Below are 16,697 nucleotides of genomic sequence, written 5' to 3' on the forward strand. Positions count from 1 at the left end.
TTAGCTACAAATACCTTGTAATTCTGTGTTGCACGTGATAGAAGCATTTCTGATGCACATTATGCCACATTATTTGCCATGTTTTTAGGTACTAGTTGGTCTAGTTGGTATTTATTGAAGCACAGAGGTCGGACAGCTTCCAGCTTATGAGCAGCACCCTACAAAGGTAAGGATGTTACCGCACTGTGATTCAACTATTGCCTTATAGTTCTAGTGCTGCGAAATTAATATTGTTAATTAAAAGCAATGGGCATAAGTTCTAGTCCCTAGGGCCTGGGCATCAGAGCCTCCAGCTGAGCCCAGAGCAGTGCCTAGAGGAAGGAGGTATTCCTGGAGGTTAGGAATACGCTGACGCCCCCCCAACACAAAAACTACCACCCCACCCAAGGATCCCACACGGCTCAGAAAGGCCAGAAGCTACTTCCACCGCTGTCCGTGGCTGTTTCCGCCTCCAATTTCACTTCCGGGGAGGGGACTTCCGGGCCCGCTGCCTCTAAGGGGCGGGAATGAAAGAGGAGCCGGAAGTGGAACCAGCACTTCCGGCACAGGAAACTCGCTGCTGCCCCAACCTGACTTGACAGGCGCGGTCCCTGCAAGTAGTTCTTAGCCCCTTCTCCTTCTTCCTGCCTCACTTTCCAACTCGTTTGCCGTCGCCGTCCCGCAGCTGCTGCCTCCGGAGTTGCCCCTTCCCCATGTGCCGGGGCAGGAGTCCGCAAAACGAAGACCCGCCCGCCGGTTCACCATCATGTCCGAACTGACTAAAGAGCTGATGGAGCTGGTGTGGGGCACCAAGAGCAGCCCCAGTCTCTCGGACACCATATTCTGCCGCTGGACGCAAGGTACCCTGGCGGGGCTCTCACTTGGAGCCGCCGCTTCCTTTGCCCTGCGAGGGTCCGCCTGTGACGCCTCTCGCTCCAGTCTCTCGCGTGCCCCGCGCTCTGCCCCAGTCGCCGTGCTCGGCGCACAAGCTGGACTTTGTAGACACGCCCTGCTTGCCTTGGTGGGGAGAGGTTGAGTAGGAGAATGGTTACAGCTGCCACTAAATACCCGCAGCGCCTCCTCCACTCTCCGGGCTGCCCTTCGGCTGGGGAGAGGGGTGGCCCCTTGCTGGGCTGCAGGGCGTGACACGGAACGTGCGCCCGGTGCCCCGGTGTCACTTTCTCGAGGGGTGCTGTGGCCTTCCTCATCTTTACCCCCAGCAGAGCTGTATGTTGGTGGTGGTTGGTCTATTTTTGGAGGGAAGGAGGGACGTCCACAGGAAAGTCAGAGTGGCTAATTCCAAAAAGCAGTTTTTTGTTTGTATTGTTATTATGTGGATAGGCGCGGTACTTGGTGTGTAAACATAATTGCCTGAAAACGTGTCCTTTTGGCCCAAAGTATCCCCCTTTTTGATCTGGTTTATTATCTGTCAGGGTTAAAAAAGAAATATGGATCGTTGTACTTCCTCTGCTGGTCTAATGTAACACAGACAGGATTTTTACTTATGTAATAAGTCAGTGCAAATAATAATGACATAAAACAAGCATTTATTGAATTCCTGCACTGTAACAAGCTGGGCGCTTTATGTGAATATCCCTCATTCTTAAGTTTTGATAGGCAAACACAACTGACACATCCCTGAAGGTGACTTAGGAAAGACGATGAGATTAAGAACATAGCCTTGAGTCAGAAGGATCAGTAATTTATGTATATAAAACTCTATTATTATTAAAACTTCTAATTAGAGAACACCTGTTCCCTAAATAAATTGGGGAAATTTTGGCACAGTGAATATAAATCCGTATTTCAAAACGTGTATTTTGTAACAAAAATTCAGGATTTAAGTAATCTCAGCCTCCCTCCCTCCCATATATCTTTTAAGAGCTGGTGAAATTACAATTATGACGTATTAAAACTTGGGATATTTAGTCCCTCGCTGTTGCTTTGTAGATGAGAAAAATGACTTGTAAATGGCTGGGCCAGAGTAGCACAAATTGATAGAACCGGGAGTGAATTCCAGGTCTTTCAATTCCTAATAGATCTCTGTTTTTATTATCTTCCTTTGAGTTTCCAAAGCCTACATGTAATGACTTCGGCGCTTGTTTTCACATTCAATTAGGTCAGTTACCTAATCTTGGGCAGCTGTGAGGCAGATTTTATTTTAAAACTTCCCACCTACTTATTCTAATAGTAAACAGCTCTAAAATACACAAAACTGTGAAAGACTAAAAACAATTTATTTCCATTGTAATCAGTTAACATTTATGAAACATTTACAAAGTAGAATAAGATAACATTCAGCCCTATTTATACTGTCATGCAAATATAAGGAAGATTTAGGGCGGCAGTTCTAGTAATGGTTAAGGGCACTGTCTTTGGAATAAATGTACGTGGCTTCAGGTTCATGCAATTTAGCTTATTTAAGCCTCATTTTCCTTCTTTGTAAAATGTAGATAGTAGACCTTATAAAGTAGTTGTGAGGATTAAAGGTCATGTAAATAGTTTAGGCACTTAGCACACTATATGACATATAGTAAACACTGAGTAAGTGGTAGCTGTTTTTATATTATTTTTAAAAGTTTAATTGTAGACTAAGTCAAAAATAACTCTGGCTTTTCCCTGGCAATTACAATAAATTATTTATTTGATGGATAATCATTCTAAATAACACTTTATAATGACTTATTAGAATGCTTTGCCACCTTTAATCATACAGACATTCCTTAAGATTAGTTCTGTCAATACCATTTCAAAATAAAGCATTTCTTTTTTTTTAATTTACAGAATGCAGTTATATTTTGGATATGTAATTCTTCAGGGTCTTACACTGATTAAGATTTTAAGTCAACAAACGTATTTTTGAAGTTATCACCTCTGAGTCAGAGGGGTCCTGTTATTGGTTTTGGTATGTTAACTATCGTATTCATTTGTTCTTTGAGGCCTTTGCTAAATATTGCTGTAGCAGTCCTTTGGGATTATGGGAATAGGCACAAGACACTGCTTTGCTGCATTACTAATGTGACATCAACTCTGGCTTTATTTCATAGTCTGAATCGTGTCTTCATTTGACAACTGCAGTCTCATTAGTCTTCTGGAAGCAAGATACAGGTGTAAGACCTTTGGCGTGGCTATTTATACAATCATATCTAGACATACCCATCTGTGGAATTATATTGATTGATCAAGCTAAATTCGCTTGATATGGTTGTTAAAACAATAAGCTGCAGGAGTGGCACATAGTTGTTTTAATTGGCTTTTTAAAATAATTCTCTTCTACAAATCCTTGTTCTTTTTTAAAAATGTGGGGTTTTTTTTTTTTTTTCTTCTTTTCTTGGCTAGTTTTAATTTTAAAGGCAATAAGCCATGTAATTTAAGGACTTAAAGTTGGCAGGGTTTTATTTTAACTTGAAAATTTATTCTCTCCACTTTCCTCCTGCTCAATTGCCTATAGTACTTTTTAAAGAATAGCATATAATTTTCGCTTCCTGAGCTCATTAGCACTATTTATCCTCCCCCCTTCCCACAGACTGCACCAATGTTCCAAGCTCTTAAAGTTGAGAGTCAGTAGGGTGGGAGGGAAGACAAACAATAAACACAACATAGCATAAATTACACATGTACAATAAATAGTTAGAAGATGAGAGAATACGGAGTTCTGGGTGGAGTGGCCTGCGCAGGCCTCATTTTAAGATGATATTTGAGCAAACACTTGGAATCACCCAATTAGTCATGCAAAAGTCTGAAGAAAGAGTGCTGCAGGCAGAATGAATGATAGTTATAAAAAAAATTCACTCAAAATAAGCCTGGTGTGTTCAAGGAACAGAAGGAAGTTACTGTGGCAGGAGAGGGAATAAAGGAAAAGGAGAGTAATAAAAGATGATGTAAGAAACAAAGTGGCCCAAATCATATAAAGCTTTCTAGGCCATTAGGACAACCTTTGCTTATCTTGTGAATGAAATGGGGGTCCATCAAAGGTATGGAAAAAAGGAGAGCTACCACTTGACAAGTTTTTAAAGGGTTTATCTGCTTGCTGTGGTTGAGGTTAGACTGTAGTGGATTGAGACAGCGAGATCAGGTAAGAGACAATTGCAGTAATCCAGGGGAGAAAAGATGCTGTCTTGGACCAGGGTAGTGGGAGTGGAGAGGGTAAGAAGTGAGCAGAGTGACCACAACCCAACAAAGCCAAAATAAGAATCAGCTAGACCTAACAGAAGTAGTGTTTCTTGTATAAATAACAACATTTTGATTTATTTGGAATGTATATTCTTTTCAATATTGATTGCTTAGCTCAGTGTTTGGCAAACTTCTTTAAAGAGCAAGTGGCCTTTTTATTGCCTCTCAGCTCATCAGTGCTACTGCAGCAAAAGCAGCCTGTACTTAGTATGGGTGTGGCGGCATTCCAAAACATTGTAAAAGCAGATGACGCCTGATGGAGAGTATTAATTCTCAGAAGCCATTTTTCCTTCTTCCAATCATTATTTTACTGTTTCTCCTTAAGACTAATCAGAAAGAGGGATATTTATTTTTGCTGTTTTATCTGTCCAGTGGGTGGGTTCCCCCCCTCCCCTCAGGGAAGGGGGCCGTGTGGGTGTAGTTGATTGAAATTAGAGTTTTGGGCTTTCATTGTAGCACAATTTTTGTTACATAATGTGAAAAAATGAGATTTAACAAATAACAGGAAAAATGAAGTATCTGTTAAAATATAAAATATATTAGGAGTTAATACACTTGAGTTAAGGTTTAAAAGCATGATTTACTATTTTATCAAAGTAATAAAATGATATACCAGCATCATTAATTTTTCTTCCGAAGTGAAGCCAATGCTGCAGATCACATCGTTTCAAAGATTTTTTGTTGTTTTTGGAAGCTTTTAACATTGTCTTACATAGATTTTTCTTTCTCCAACATACCTAAATTATAATTTGCCTAACAACCAGTATTTCTTAATTCGTAATTTGTATGCATATATGAAAAAACTAATTCCTTGGTACTTTGAATATATAATTTATTACTCAAATACCTGAAAGATCTATCATAATATCTTACATTTGTACTATATTTTACAGCTTTTGAAAAATCTTACCTAATCCTTGCAACAACTCTGAAAGATAGCAAAGAACAAATGTACTTATCCTCAATTTTTTTAGATGAGAGGTCCAGTGGAGATATTTTACTCAGCCAAAATGTCAAACTACGTCTTTCTATAGCTTTGTTTACATGGAAGGCTGTTAATTGTAGAGGCATAGTTGTCAAATGGTGTGCATAATGTGGATAGGTATAGTAAGTAATATGAAAACAAGCGACTGAAAAATTGCAATGAGGTTCATGGCTCAGGTTTACACTGGTTCTGAGCTATAAAATGTGAAAATAGACTTTTCTGTGAAGTGTACTACTGTGTAATGTGATGCAAAACTGTATATGTAGGCTCAGGTGTTTTAAGATGGATAATTTCAGACCTAATCAGGAAAAAGCCATTCATATTGAGTCCTTTTAAAACTAGGAAATAATTTGAGGATGAAAATTCTTGACAAGGAAAGTAATGCTACGTCCTGAAAAATTCAAACTTAAGTAAAACCTTATTATAAACTGAAGAAGTCTACTTAGCATAGTCCTGTTTTAGGATAGAATACTTAATTTTCATTTAGCTGACTTTATTTCATTTTTGTTCTAATATCCTTTGTCCATTATCAATTAGCACTCAAACATACATACTGGAATTAAACAGAATTTTGCATGAAGCATAACTGCTTAGAATTCTCTCCATGGGCTCTTAATATTCAAAGTGCAAAAGCAACTCACTATAATGCACTTCCAACTAAAAACCCCATCCATGGATAATTGGATTACATTATTTAAATTTTAAAAGAAGGCAAGCTCCATTACTAATTCACACTTTAATTTCACACGCTGAAAGTTTAGCAGATCCTAATTTCGCCTTTGCATTTGGGTACAACCCTAGGGGCCCTTATTCCCAGTAGGAGAAGAGCTGGCCAAACAGTGAAGATTTTATGTCTTGTTCCTTGGTGGGACCTTAAATTTGGTTGTTTTAACGTAACCAGAATGCTTAGATGTCACTTTCCTTATTAAATTTGTTCCATGCATCTTCTCTATTCCAGTTCTCCATTTGCCCTGTTTTTGATCTCCCAGGCTGTTATGTGTTGCTGGAGAAAATTGTGTCCAGCACCAAGACACTTGTGTAGTTAAATCTTAGCTGAGCCCTCAGTACTTCCCTTCGTTCTTCCTTTATGTTTTTCGGAATTAACGCTTTCCCCAATTCTGTACCCATCTCATTCCTCTCACTCTCAATATTAACACCTCTTCACTTCTTCATTTTTGTCTACATGTTTAACTTAAAAGCCTTCTAAAGTTTACTACTCCTAGGCTATTGGCTTTCAAGTTTTTGGAACTCAGGTTACCATTACAGTCTTAAAAATTATTGAGGACTTGAATATGAAAAATTTAAAAATGAGTGTGATCTTGGCATTGTTTTACATTTTTGCAAATCTCTTTAATGTTTGGCACATTAGAAGGCAGCTGGATTCCCACATTTGCTTCTCCAGTCTGTGCAATGTGTTGTTTTGGTTGACGTGGATGCAGAAAATCTGGCCTCACAGATATAATTGGAAAAGGTGTAAGCAGTATGGTAATAGCCTTTTCAGATAATCATACATAATCTTCTTTGATACCACACCAAAACTTGACACATGAGAGTATTGTAGAGATGAGTTGCAATATGAAATCTAAAATCACTTAACTTTTCTTCCTCTGTTAAATTGAAATCTATTGTTCTGTCTTGCAGTTTGAATCAATCTCTTACCTATGCATTAATTTGTAACAGTATACATGAGTAATTTGGAAATTATCCATCTACTGGTTTATGACAGTCTTCCAAATGTTAATGTATTTCATTATACCATACCAGAAGTCACGTTTGTTACTATTACCAGTGATCTCTGCAGAACAATCTGTTAGCATTGCGACACTATCAAAGTGGTGGACACAAGTTTTCTAAGTTATTGCTTGAAAGCTGGAAGTTTTATCACAAAAATACTGTCAGCTATTTTCCTTGAAATGTCAAGCTCACTTATTTCTGAGAAAATGTCAGCCAGACATTCAAGTCTGAATAATTGTAGCTTATTGGTAGTTACGCTAGGTAAAAGCAGCACTCCATTTAAAAAAAAAAAAAAATGGCCAGTTTGGCTTGCAATTAAAAAAAAAATTACACATATACTTTTCCTTGAGATAACTTGCAAACAACATACCCAGGATGTAGCAGAAGTGCTTTAAAAGACATTGTATTCAAGATCAAGACTTAATGAAATTAGTAGTTTTGACTGCATCAGTAAGTGTGTTCTTAAGTTAAATTGGCTCTGTAGGTGTGTGAGGGTATGGTGGTGGTTTTTTAGGACAGCTACCACTAGGACAGCTTGATGTTACTGTCTTGATGTGTGCCAAGGAACCAGCAGTGTAATCCACCATAGTTTTTATTCCATCACTCTGCATGTCAACACAGTGAAAGAGGCAAATCCTGTCTTAGTATTATTAGGTAAATAATTGTAACCTCCAGTGGACTCCCTGAAAGGGGCTCTAGGACTTCCAGGGGTATCTGTGGACCACCTTTAAAAGTCTTTCTCAGCTCTCCTTCAAAACTTGGAGACCTTAAACTTCCTCTTTTCCATATAATCATTCTTTACTTTTTCTTTTTTTTTTTTTTTGAAAAAAAATCTCTCTCTTGTCACACAGTTCACTCCTTTCTCCTTATACATTGTGTAGTCCACTATGGAGAGAAAGGGAGGAGGTTGTATCTTTCCTTCTTCTTTTTTTTTTTTTTTGAAACAAAATCTTGCTCTGTCACCCAGGCTGGAGTGCAATGGTGTGATCTCAGCTCACTGCAACCTCCACCCACCGGGTTCAAGTGATTTTCCTGCCTCAGCCTCCAGAGTAGCTGGGACTACAGGTGTGTGCCACCACGCCCGGCTATTTTTTGTATTTTTAGTAGAGACAGGGTTTCACCATGTTGGTCAGGCTGGTCTCAAACTCCTGACCTCGTGATCCACCTGCCTGAGCCTCCCAAAGTGCTGGATTCTTTCCTTTTTTGTAAGTCGCGCCCTTCAGTCTACAAAATTAATAATTCTTTATCCAGCTACCCTTCAAGCTATCCTCCTTTTTCCCTTCTGCAAAACTTCAATATAGTTTTGTTTGTTGATGTCCAAGGGGTATTGGGTTCAAGGACCACCCCCCCGCCACAGATACCAAAATCTATAGACATTCTGCAATATTTGCATATAACCTACACATAAGTTCCCCTATACTTTAAATCATCTCTAGATTACCTAAAATAGTTAATACAATGTAAATGCTGTGTAAATCATTGTCACATTGTATTGTTTAGGGAATCATATGAAAAAGAAAGTCTGTATACATGTTTTGCACAACCCAACCATCCTTTTTTTCCCCCCCTCCCTCAAGTATTTTACATTTGTGTTTGGTTGAATCTGGTCGTCAAACCTATGGATATGGACAGCCAACTGTAGTTTGCTTTTACTATTTCTCTTTCTAATCTGAATTACACTTCAACCCTTTAAAATCTGGTTACTCTCCCCAGTGCTCTAAATTTGTGTTTTTAATATTCCCAGTGACATGCGTAATCTAGTATTTTAATATATGTCTTTACTCAGCAGCATTTGTAGTAGTTGACTATTTGCTTCTGATTTTTCCTTTTTTTTTTTTTTTTGAAACGGAGTCTTGCCCTGTTGTAGGCTGAAGTGCAGTGGTACAATTTCAGTTCACTGTACCCTCCACCTCCCAGATTCACGTGATTCTCCTGCCTTAGCCTTCCAAGCAATTGGGACTACCGGTGTGCACCAGTGCACACAGCTAATTTTTGTCTTTTTAGTGGAGATGGGATTTCACCATATTTGTCAGACTGGTCTTGAACTTCTGACCTCATGATCCACCCGCCTCAGCCTCCCAAACTGCTGGGATTACAGGTGTGAGCTACCACACCTGGCCTGATTTTTCCTTTCTAGGAACTCAGTTAATGTGCTTTTCTCTAATCCTTCTAATTTTTGTCAGTCTCCTTTGCTGACTCAGTCTCTGCTCACTTTTTAATGTCCCAACTTCATCATTTTTTTCTTCAAGTTCTTATTCACTTTAACTGATGTGTTTTAAGATGATTGAAATTGCTGCCTCTAATCCTAACTCCTGCCCTGAACTCCACACCCTTATCTCCAATTTCTAAAAGTTGCCAAATGTCTATCTCACATTTTTGAAACTGAACTTGGTATCCCTAGAAACAAACACTGCCATTATCTTCCCTGCCAAAACTTCAACAAGCATTAATTAATAGCTATACAACATACTGTGGGAAAACACAGGTACAATACCTGTCAGGCAAGGTAGATGACAAACAGGTAAACAATAACTACAGATTATGGTAAGTACTGGTTGTGCTGGGGGATGAAGAGAGACTACTTAGATAGGTTTGTAATGAAATATCACTCTGAGGAATTAACACCTAAACTGAGACCTGAAGAAGAAGGATTTATCTATATGGAGAGTAGAGGAAAGAGCATTTCATGTAGAGAGAACAGTAAGCATCGAAGCTACAGGTCAAGTCCCTGGGATGTTCTAAGGAACTAAGGTCATGGTAGATAATGATGTAAGAGTAAGCAGAGTCAGTTGGATTGGTAGATCTTACAGTGGCCTCTAGACCACGAAAAGGAGTTTGGGTTTTATTTTAATTGCAAGGAGAAGCCATTGAAATGTTTTAAGCAGGCTGTGTCAAAATCTGATTTCCATTTCTAAAATATTCTTCTGGCAGCTCTATGGTGAATAGTTGGGTACTGGACAGGAGTGAGGGAGGAATAGGGAGACCTGGTTGGAAACTCTTGACAGTGTTCCATGTGAAAGATTATAGTGGTTTGAACTATAAGGTAGACTGGAGATGGGATGGAAATGAACATGTTCAAGGTACGTTTTGAAGCCTTGAAGCAGGAAGACATTATCTTAGGGTGAAACCTAAAGATAAACTTGAGTTTTCCAGAAAAAGGGTTAGCAGGTGTTCCAAGAGAAGAAACATCATGTACAAAGGGTAAGAGACAAGAGAGAAAATGATATACCTCAAGACCTGAAAGAAACTCAATGTGCCTAGAATCTAAAAGGGATAATGGCAAAGGGCGAAGTAGGAGGTTCAGCAGAAGCCAGATTATACAGGACCAAGTTCAGGGACTTAGACTCTTCTATGTCTGGAGTTCCAATCTGGGCTATACTTGGGAATTACCTGGTTATAACCAGTAATGGAATTCCTGGGAGTAGATGAGATTACTTAGAAAGAATGCATAGAATGCAATGAGCATAGATCCTAAAGCAGCAACCTGGGGAACATTAGCACTTAAAAGAAGTGATATGGAGACAGAAGAACTAGAAAAGCAAAAGTTGATAAAAGCCAAGAGACAAAGATTTTGCAGGTTTGTGGACAGCATTTCAGATTGATTCTTTGGGGGATTAAATAAGATAAGACTTGGGAAATAGCCTGTACCGGTCACTGATGAACTTGGGCGAGAATCACTTTGGCACACTCATGCATTGAAAACCAGATTAGTGAGGGTTGAGTAAATTATGAGGTAAGAAGATTGAAACAGGGTATGTAGGTGACTAGGTGGTCTTTGGGAGGACAAGAGTGATGGAGTGCTGATTGGAGTTTTTGGTGGAATCTTTAGGTTTTGTTTTGTTTTAATATGTGAGATTTATATACTTTCTGGCAGAGATTGAAGGTAAAGAGAGGAGGTGGGGTGGAATGGGACCCTCTCCAGTACCCTCTCCGTTGCTCTCACCTGGTGAGAGCAAAAAAACTTTTTGCTTTTTTTAAGAAAAACTTTTTTTCTCAAGCAAAAAAACTTCAGAAACAGCTCTAATTTCTTTTGTACCAAGCCTTTGCCCCACTTACACGTCCTAAATAAATCTTATTTTTACCTCAGAAATATTATTCGAATATAGTTTCTCTTCTCCACACTAACGTTGCTTTCATTAGGTCAGCATCATATCTCTATAGGGCTGTTGAAACAACTTCTTGCTGATTCTGTTCCTTTAACCAGTAAGATAATATTACTGTTTTACCAAAAGATCTTTGCTGGTTGAGTCCTGGTTCTTCAGCCCTTTGCTATGTTAACCACTTGTCATCTTTCCTGCTGGCCCTTCCATCCAACCCCCATACTACCCTTTAGCTATGTTAAAATCCCTCTGATTTATAAACATTCTCTCCTCTTGGAAAACCTTTTTGCTTTAATTAAGGTATCTTCTTTAGCTGAATTACATTTATTCACCTTTGCCTCTCCAGCAAATTCCTGTTCAAGATGAACCTGGAAGTTATCTGTTATGATAGAATAGAGCATGCCTTTCTGTATACACAACACACTGCATTCTTCTGTTACAACATTAGTTTATTCCTTTATCTTAGTAATTATCTGTTGGTATATCTCTCTTCACCTGGACTAGTGGTTCCTCCAGACCAGAGACTATGGCTTCCAGGCATATATCCCAGATGATTGGCATAGCATCAGATGTTAAGTAACCTAAACTGATTTGGCTGAATGACTGAAGAGTAACAATTAATGGAATTGATAGATTCTTAGCATTGTGAAATTGGAATTGATTATTTTAATGAGAACACTGAGGTCCAAGCAGGTGAAATGATCTTCATAAGGTTATCCAGATGGTAACCGGGTTCTCCTAACTTCTGACCCAGGGCCCTCTAAAGAACTTCCACTAGCTGCTGTTAGTCCATGCTGATTGAGTGATATTTAAATTAAGATAAAGCTATAAAAACACATGTACTGTCTACAATGCCATTTAATTTTTTGCTTTTGGAATATAACTGAAAGATTGAAATGATAGAATGATATTATATGTAAAGAGTCCTAAAAATTGTTTGAATTTAGTAGACTAGTCTTCCTTAGATGAAAAGTCAGATTTAGTGTCATTTTACTAAAGTCCATACTTTATCCCCCTAGAGGAGTTTCTGGGTACAAAATTGTATGGATATATTTGCATTTGGGGGTGGGGGAGCATAGTTTCCACAGATGCTCTGCACCTCATGACTTCAAGTTATTTTGCTGTTGTGATAAGTGATCATTCTCAAAGCAAAGTACATGAAAGATTCTTTTAGCTGTTACTTGAATTAAATGTTTAATCTTTGCTACTTGCTTTCATTTTTAGGGTTTGTGTTTAGTGAATCAGAGGGATCTGCATTAGAACAGTTTGAAGGTGGCCCCTGTGCTGTTATTGCACCTGTTCAGGTAACATAGACTCCTTTACCAGCTCCTTAGAGGGACATGTTGAAATGTTTCATACTTTTTGTTTTCGAATGTCTGTATTTCATATAGTAATTATGAGACATGATCAGTTAACTCTTAACTTTTGCTCACATAAATTACAATAAATATCCAAAATAAAAATGAATTCAGAATATTGATGAATTGCACAACAGTAGCCTTTTGGCTACATTTTCAAAGAAAAAGAGGCATCCCCTGACTTTGAGAAAATTAGGAAGTTTCTTGACATCTTTAATACAGAGTTCCTATTTAGTAATAACATGTTATACTTTAGATAGGTACAATCACAGTAATTGTACTATTTTCATTTGTTCAGCCTATAAACGTCATTTTTATAGACTGAAAAAAGTTGATGATTTCATACTTTTATGGCCTGTAACTTTAAAATTTTGAATTAAGTTGGCAGTGTATACTATTTTATGCTATAGCTTTGGCTTTTCTAAATAATTTGTAACAACTGATTTCAAACAATTTCAAAACCAAAAAGGTTTTTTGTTTGCACAAAACATAGAATTTATCGGAATGTCTTTATTTGATTTGGAATCTTGATGTGTTATATCGTTTGAATTTCAAAGGCTAATTCACTATAAACTGTTGCATTGTTGAAATCAATAATTGAATTTTCAGTTTACTGTAGTATTGATGATGTCTGTGAATAACAGTGTAACTTTAGAACTGTTATAAAATTTACAGCTAATTTACTGTTTATGTTTTAGCCATCGTGTTTTGAAAATACATATTTAATGTGGCATTTATTCATTGGATACAGAGTAATAAGATACAAAGTATATACAAAAATAAGGTACTTTGGCTACAAAGTAAATTTGTTTCTCAGAACTCATAATCTATATACTTAAAGTGTTAAAAATGTATTTATGTAAAGGAAAAAAATCTTTTATGGTTGATTCCAAAATATGTCTTTCATAGATCATTATTTTTTAAGTTGATTTTTTTGCATTAGGAGATTTTTTTTAAATAAAGAAAAATTTGAATATCCAAATCTTGCCTTGAAATTATGGAATGTGAAGAATGAAATTTAACTATAAATTAGTAATTATAGCTGTTGTGCTGAGTAACTGAAACAAATTTCAGTTGTCAGTAGGAATGTTATCTGAATTTGAAGACTCCTTGTTATGTCCATATATAAATTAGATTATATAAATACTGCCTTTCTTGGTCAGTAATAGCAGGGTTTTTATTGGAAATCCATGAATGTAATTAAATGGAGGATATACCACAGGAGTTTCTTGTTTTATAAAATGCAGTATATTTCAGTGGTGGTAGTTACTTGTGCAAGTGGGGTGCTGTGCGATAATGGTAATATTTAAAATCCTGATCCTACCTTTCTATATCTTTGAGGTAGTAGTTTAAGAATCACATAGCCAAGGCACAGTGGGTCACACCTATAATCCCAGCACTCGGGGAGGCTGAGGCAGGAGGATTGCTTAAGGCCAAGAGTTCAAAACCAGGTTGGGCAATACAATGAGACCCCTGCTCTTAAAAAAAAAAAAAAAAAAAAAAATTGAAAATTAGCTGAGCATGGTCGGGCATGCCTGTAGTCCTAGCTCCTCAGGAGGCTAGACGGGAGGGTCCTTTGAGTTCAGGAGTTCAGGGCTGCAGTGAGCTATGATTATGCCACTGCCTTCCAGTCTTGGTGATAGAGTGAGACCCCATTTCTAAAAAGGGAAAAAAGGAGTCATGTAAACTTTGTAAAGAATTTTGTTTGTGTTAATATTTCAGTTTAAAAGTCAAAACTAAGTTATTAAGAATGACCAGAAGTGAGCAGGTACATATATTAAAACTTTTTTAGAGTATAAGAATTAGAACATGATGCTGTGTAAGAAGAATAGGCAAAATAATGGAACCAAATTGATAATACAATCATAGACCTCATCACCTGTAACAATTTACCAGGAATTTGTTACACCAAGAATGAAGAAGGAACTAAGATCAGTGGTGAAATAAAGTTTCATAAATGTTATCCCCATGACTTGCTAGCACTTTGAGGGGAAGATAAGTTTAGATCATTTTGTACCATATGTCAAATGTATTCTTGGAATAATATTTAACCGTAAGAAAACTTAAAATTAACGTAACGTCAACACTATAAGAGAAACAGTACCTCGAAACTGAGAAATATTTGCAGTAAATATTATCAATAAAAGGTTGTTGTCTTTCTCATATAAAGAACTTGTAGAAATTGATTAGAAAAACATGGGGGTGAAATGGGCATAGATGTGCAGTCATAACATGTGGAATGATGCTTTACAGCAAAAGAATCAGGATGCTCACCCTCAGTAGGAAGCCAGGAAAGTAAAAATAAAACTGTAACTAGATTCTATTTCTTACTTTTTCTCATCTTTAAAAATAAAATTACAATTGCCAGTGCATGTAAGGGTGGGATGATGCTGGCACACTCTATTCTGCCATGTAGTACAAATTTGTACTTTGATTTCGGGAAGGAATTTTAAATTATAATTGGAACCATGACAATGCAGATTCTGAGGCAACAGCAGTATTTCTGTGAGTCTTTTCTAAAGAAATCTTTAATATGGAAAAATTGTATTTAAGACGGAGCTTATATATTAAAGTAGCAAAAAAAAATTGTAAGCAATATCTAATGCACAGTAATATAATTTAATAGGTAATTAAAATTTGGTAAATAGCTTGTTAGACAAGTAGTAAGAATTATACTTATGAATTCTATAGAAAAACAAAATATTCATATAACCATTCTGATTTTTCACTTGTAATAAAATTAAAACTAGGTATAAAAAAAGATGGGAAGGAAGTATATCCAAATGCTAATAGTAATTATATTGGTGGTGAAATAATGAATGTCCCCATCTCACTTTCAAAACTTTGTGATGTAGTTATACTGTTTCACTTTATGGTTGTTGTCATTTTGGGGAAAAATGGGAAGTACTTGATTACAGTATTTGTAGATTGTATGCCTATGTGAATGGAATATTAATTTTTCATTGTAATACCTTAAATTGTTTATTGGTGCCAGGTACTATGCTAAGTGTATTACATAGATATTCTCTCATAATCCTCACTGCAACCTTTTAAATTTTGTACAGTTATTTTTAGTTAGTAATAGTGGAGCCAAGATTCAAACCTAAGTTTGCCTGATAAAAATCAGTCTTCCTAATCTGTACACTAGTACTTTCAAACACAGGTGAGGAAAAGTCATCATTGTAATCTGTTTTTCTTTGACCTGCCCTCAGATAGAATAGGTGGAGCCCAAGAATCTGCAGTTTAAACAAACAAGTCAGGTGACTGGGATGTAGCTACCATTGAACTAAACTTTGAGAAGGAGGCACTTTGCTGTGTAGCTTTTTATCAACCAACCTGTGTAACATAGTTGACTCACTTAAGGGGAAGTTTAGAAATCCATTTGTCTTTTCTTTTAATCATGTAGCTTTTTGAGTTAAATTTGAGCTCCTGATAATAAAGTGAAGACTTTAATTGTGTTATTCTTGTATCACAGATGAGAGTTAAGGGAACAGAACTACTTTTATATTTAGATCTCTTTTACCAGAAGGAATCTAACTGAAATGTAGACTTACTCTTGTTCTACATAGCTTTCATTTTGTGAATAGAGCATTAAGTGTCTGTGCTTTCCAGTTGCATTCTGTTATTTGAGTGAGTTCTACTTGTCAGAAAATAAGTATTGTGGAAGAAAAATGGTTTTATGGATTTAAAATCAAGTTGATAGTGGTATACTCTGAGTAAATAAATCTGCACAGTTCCTGTCAAATGTGAGGGAAGCTCATTTGACATCTTTACAGAACTATGCAAAAGATTAGAAAGGGGGTACAAATTAGTTTTTCCCATTTTAAAATTGAAGAATGATATGATATATGCTTATATTGCAGTTCACTAATTATTGCTTTAATTGTGTAAAGGCATTTCTTTTGAAGAAGCTCCTGTTTTCTTCTGAGAAGTCTTCTTGGCGGGATTGTTCAGGTATGATAGCTGTTTTTTAAAACTTTTACTTCATCCTCTGTTTTAATACAGATGGTCTGTGCAGTGTTCATTGGCAATAGTTTAATTAAAATTATCTGAGAAAGTTAAGTATCAGTGGGATTTTTTTTTCCCCTGAGGTTTCCTTCTAAATTGTTTTTAGGAAGCTTCATAAACAGTGACTCCATATTTCTAAATTTGGTTTTCTAACCAAGGGTGGTAAGTCAGGATTGTATAACTAAGGGAAAAACCTTGACCTCTTGCTAAAACATGGTGCATTTCCTAGAACTGTTAGGTGACAGCATACCATAAAGAATAGTCTTTTTTTTTTGTTTTATTTATCTGTGAGCAAGACTTCAGAATTCTCATTGCATTCTTGCATATTTCAGTATAATGACTTACACAATGCAAATACTG

At 36.9% G+C, this 16,697-nt stretch overlaps 1 protein-coding gene across 1 annotated transcript in view; it reads left to right on the plus strand.

Moving 5' to 3' along the window:
* The first annotated feature begins 509 nt into the window (after nucleotides 1-509).
* Nucleotides 510-16,697, plus strand: part of MINDY3 (MINDY lysine 48 deubiquitinase 3) — an 83,505-nt gene continuing 67,317 nt past the window's right edge. The window contains exons 1-3 of the mRNA XM_017529739.2: nucleotides 510-839; nucleotides 12,196-12,275; nucleotides 16,223-16,283. Of these exons, the coding sequence (XP_017385228.1) occupies nucleotides 746-839; nucleotides 12,196-12,275; nucleotides 16,223-16,283 (235 nt within the window). The 5' untranslated portion in view covers nucleotides 510-745. The remainder of the gene's footprint in view (nucleotides 840-12,195; nucleotides 12,276-16,222; nucleotides 16,284-16,697) is intronic.

Source organism: Cebus imitator, unplaced genomic scaffold (assembly GCF_001604975.1).
Source record: "Cebus imitator isolate Cc_AM_T3 unplaced genomic scaffold, Cebus_imitator-1.0 Scaffold61, whole genome shotgun sequence".
Lineage (NCBI taxonomy): Eukaryota > Metazoa > Chordata > Mammalia > Primates > Cebidae > Cebus > Cebus imitator.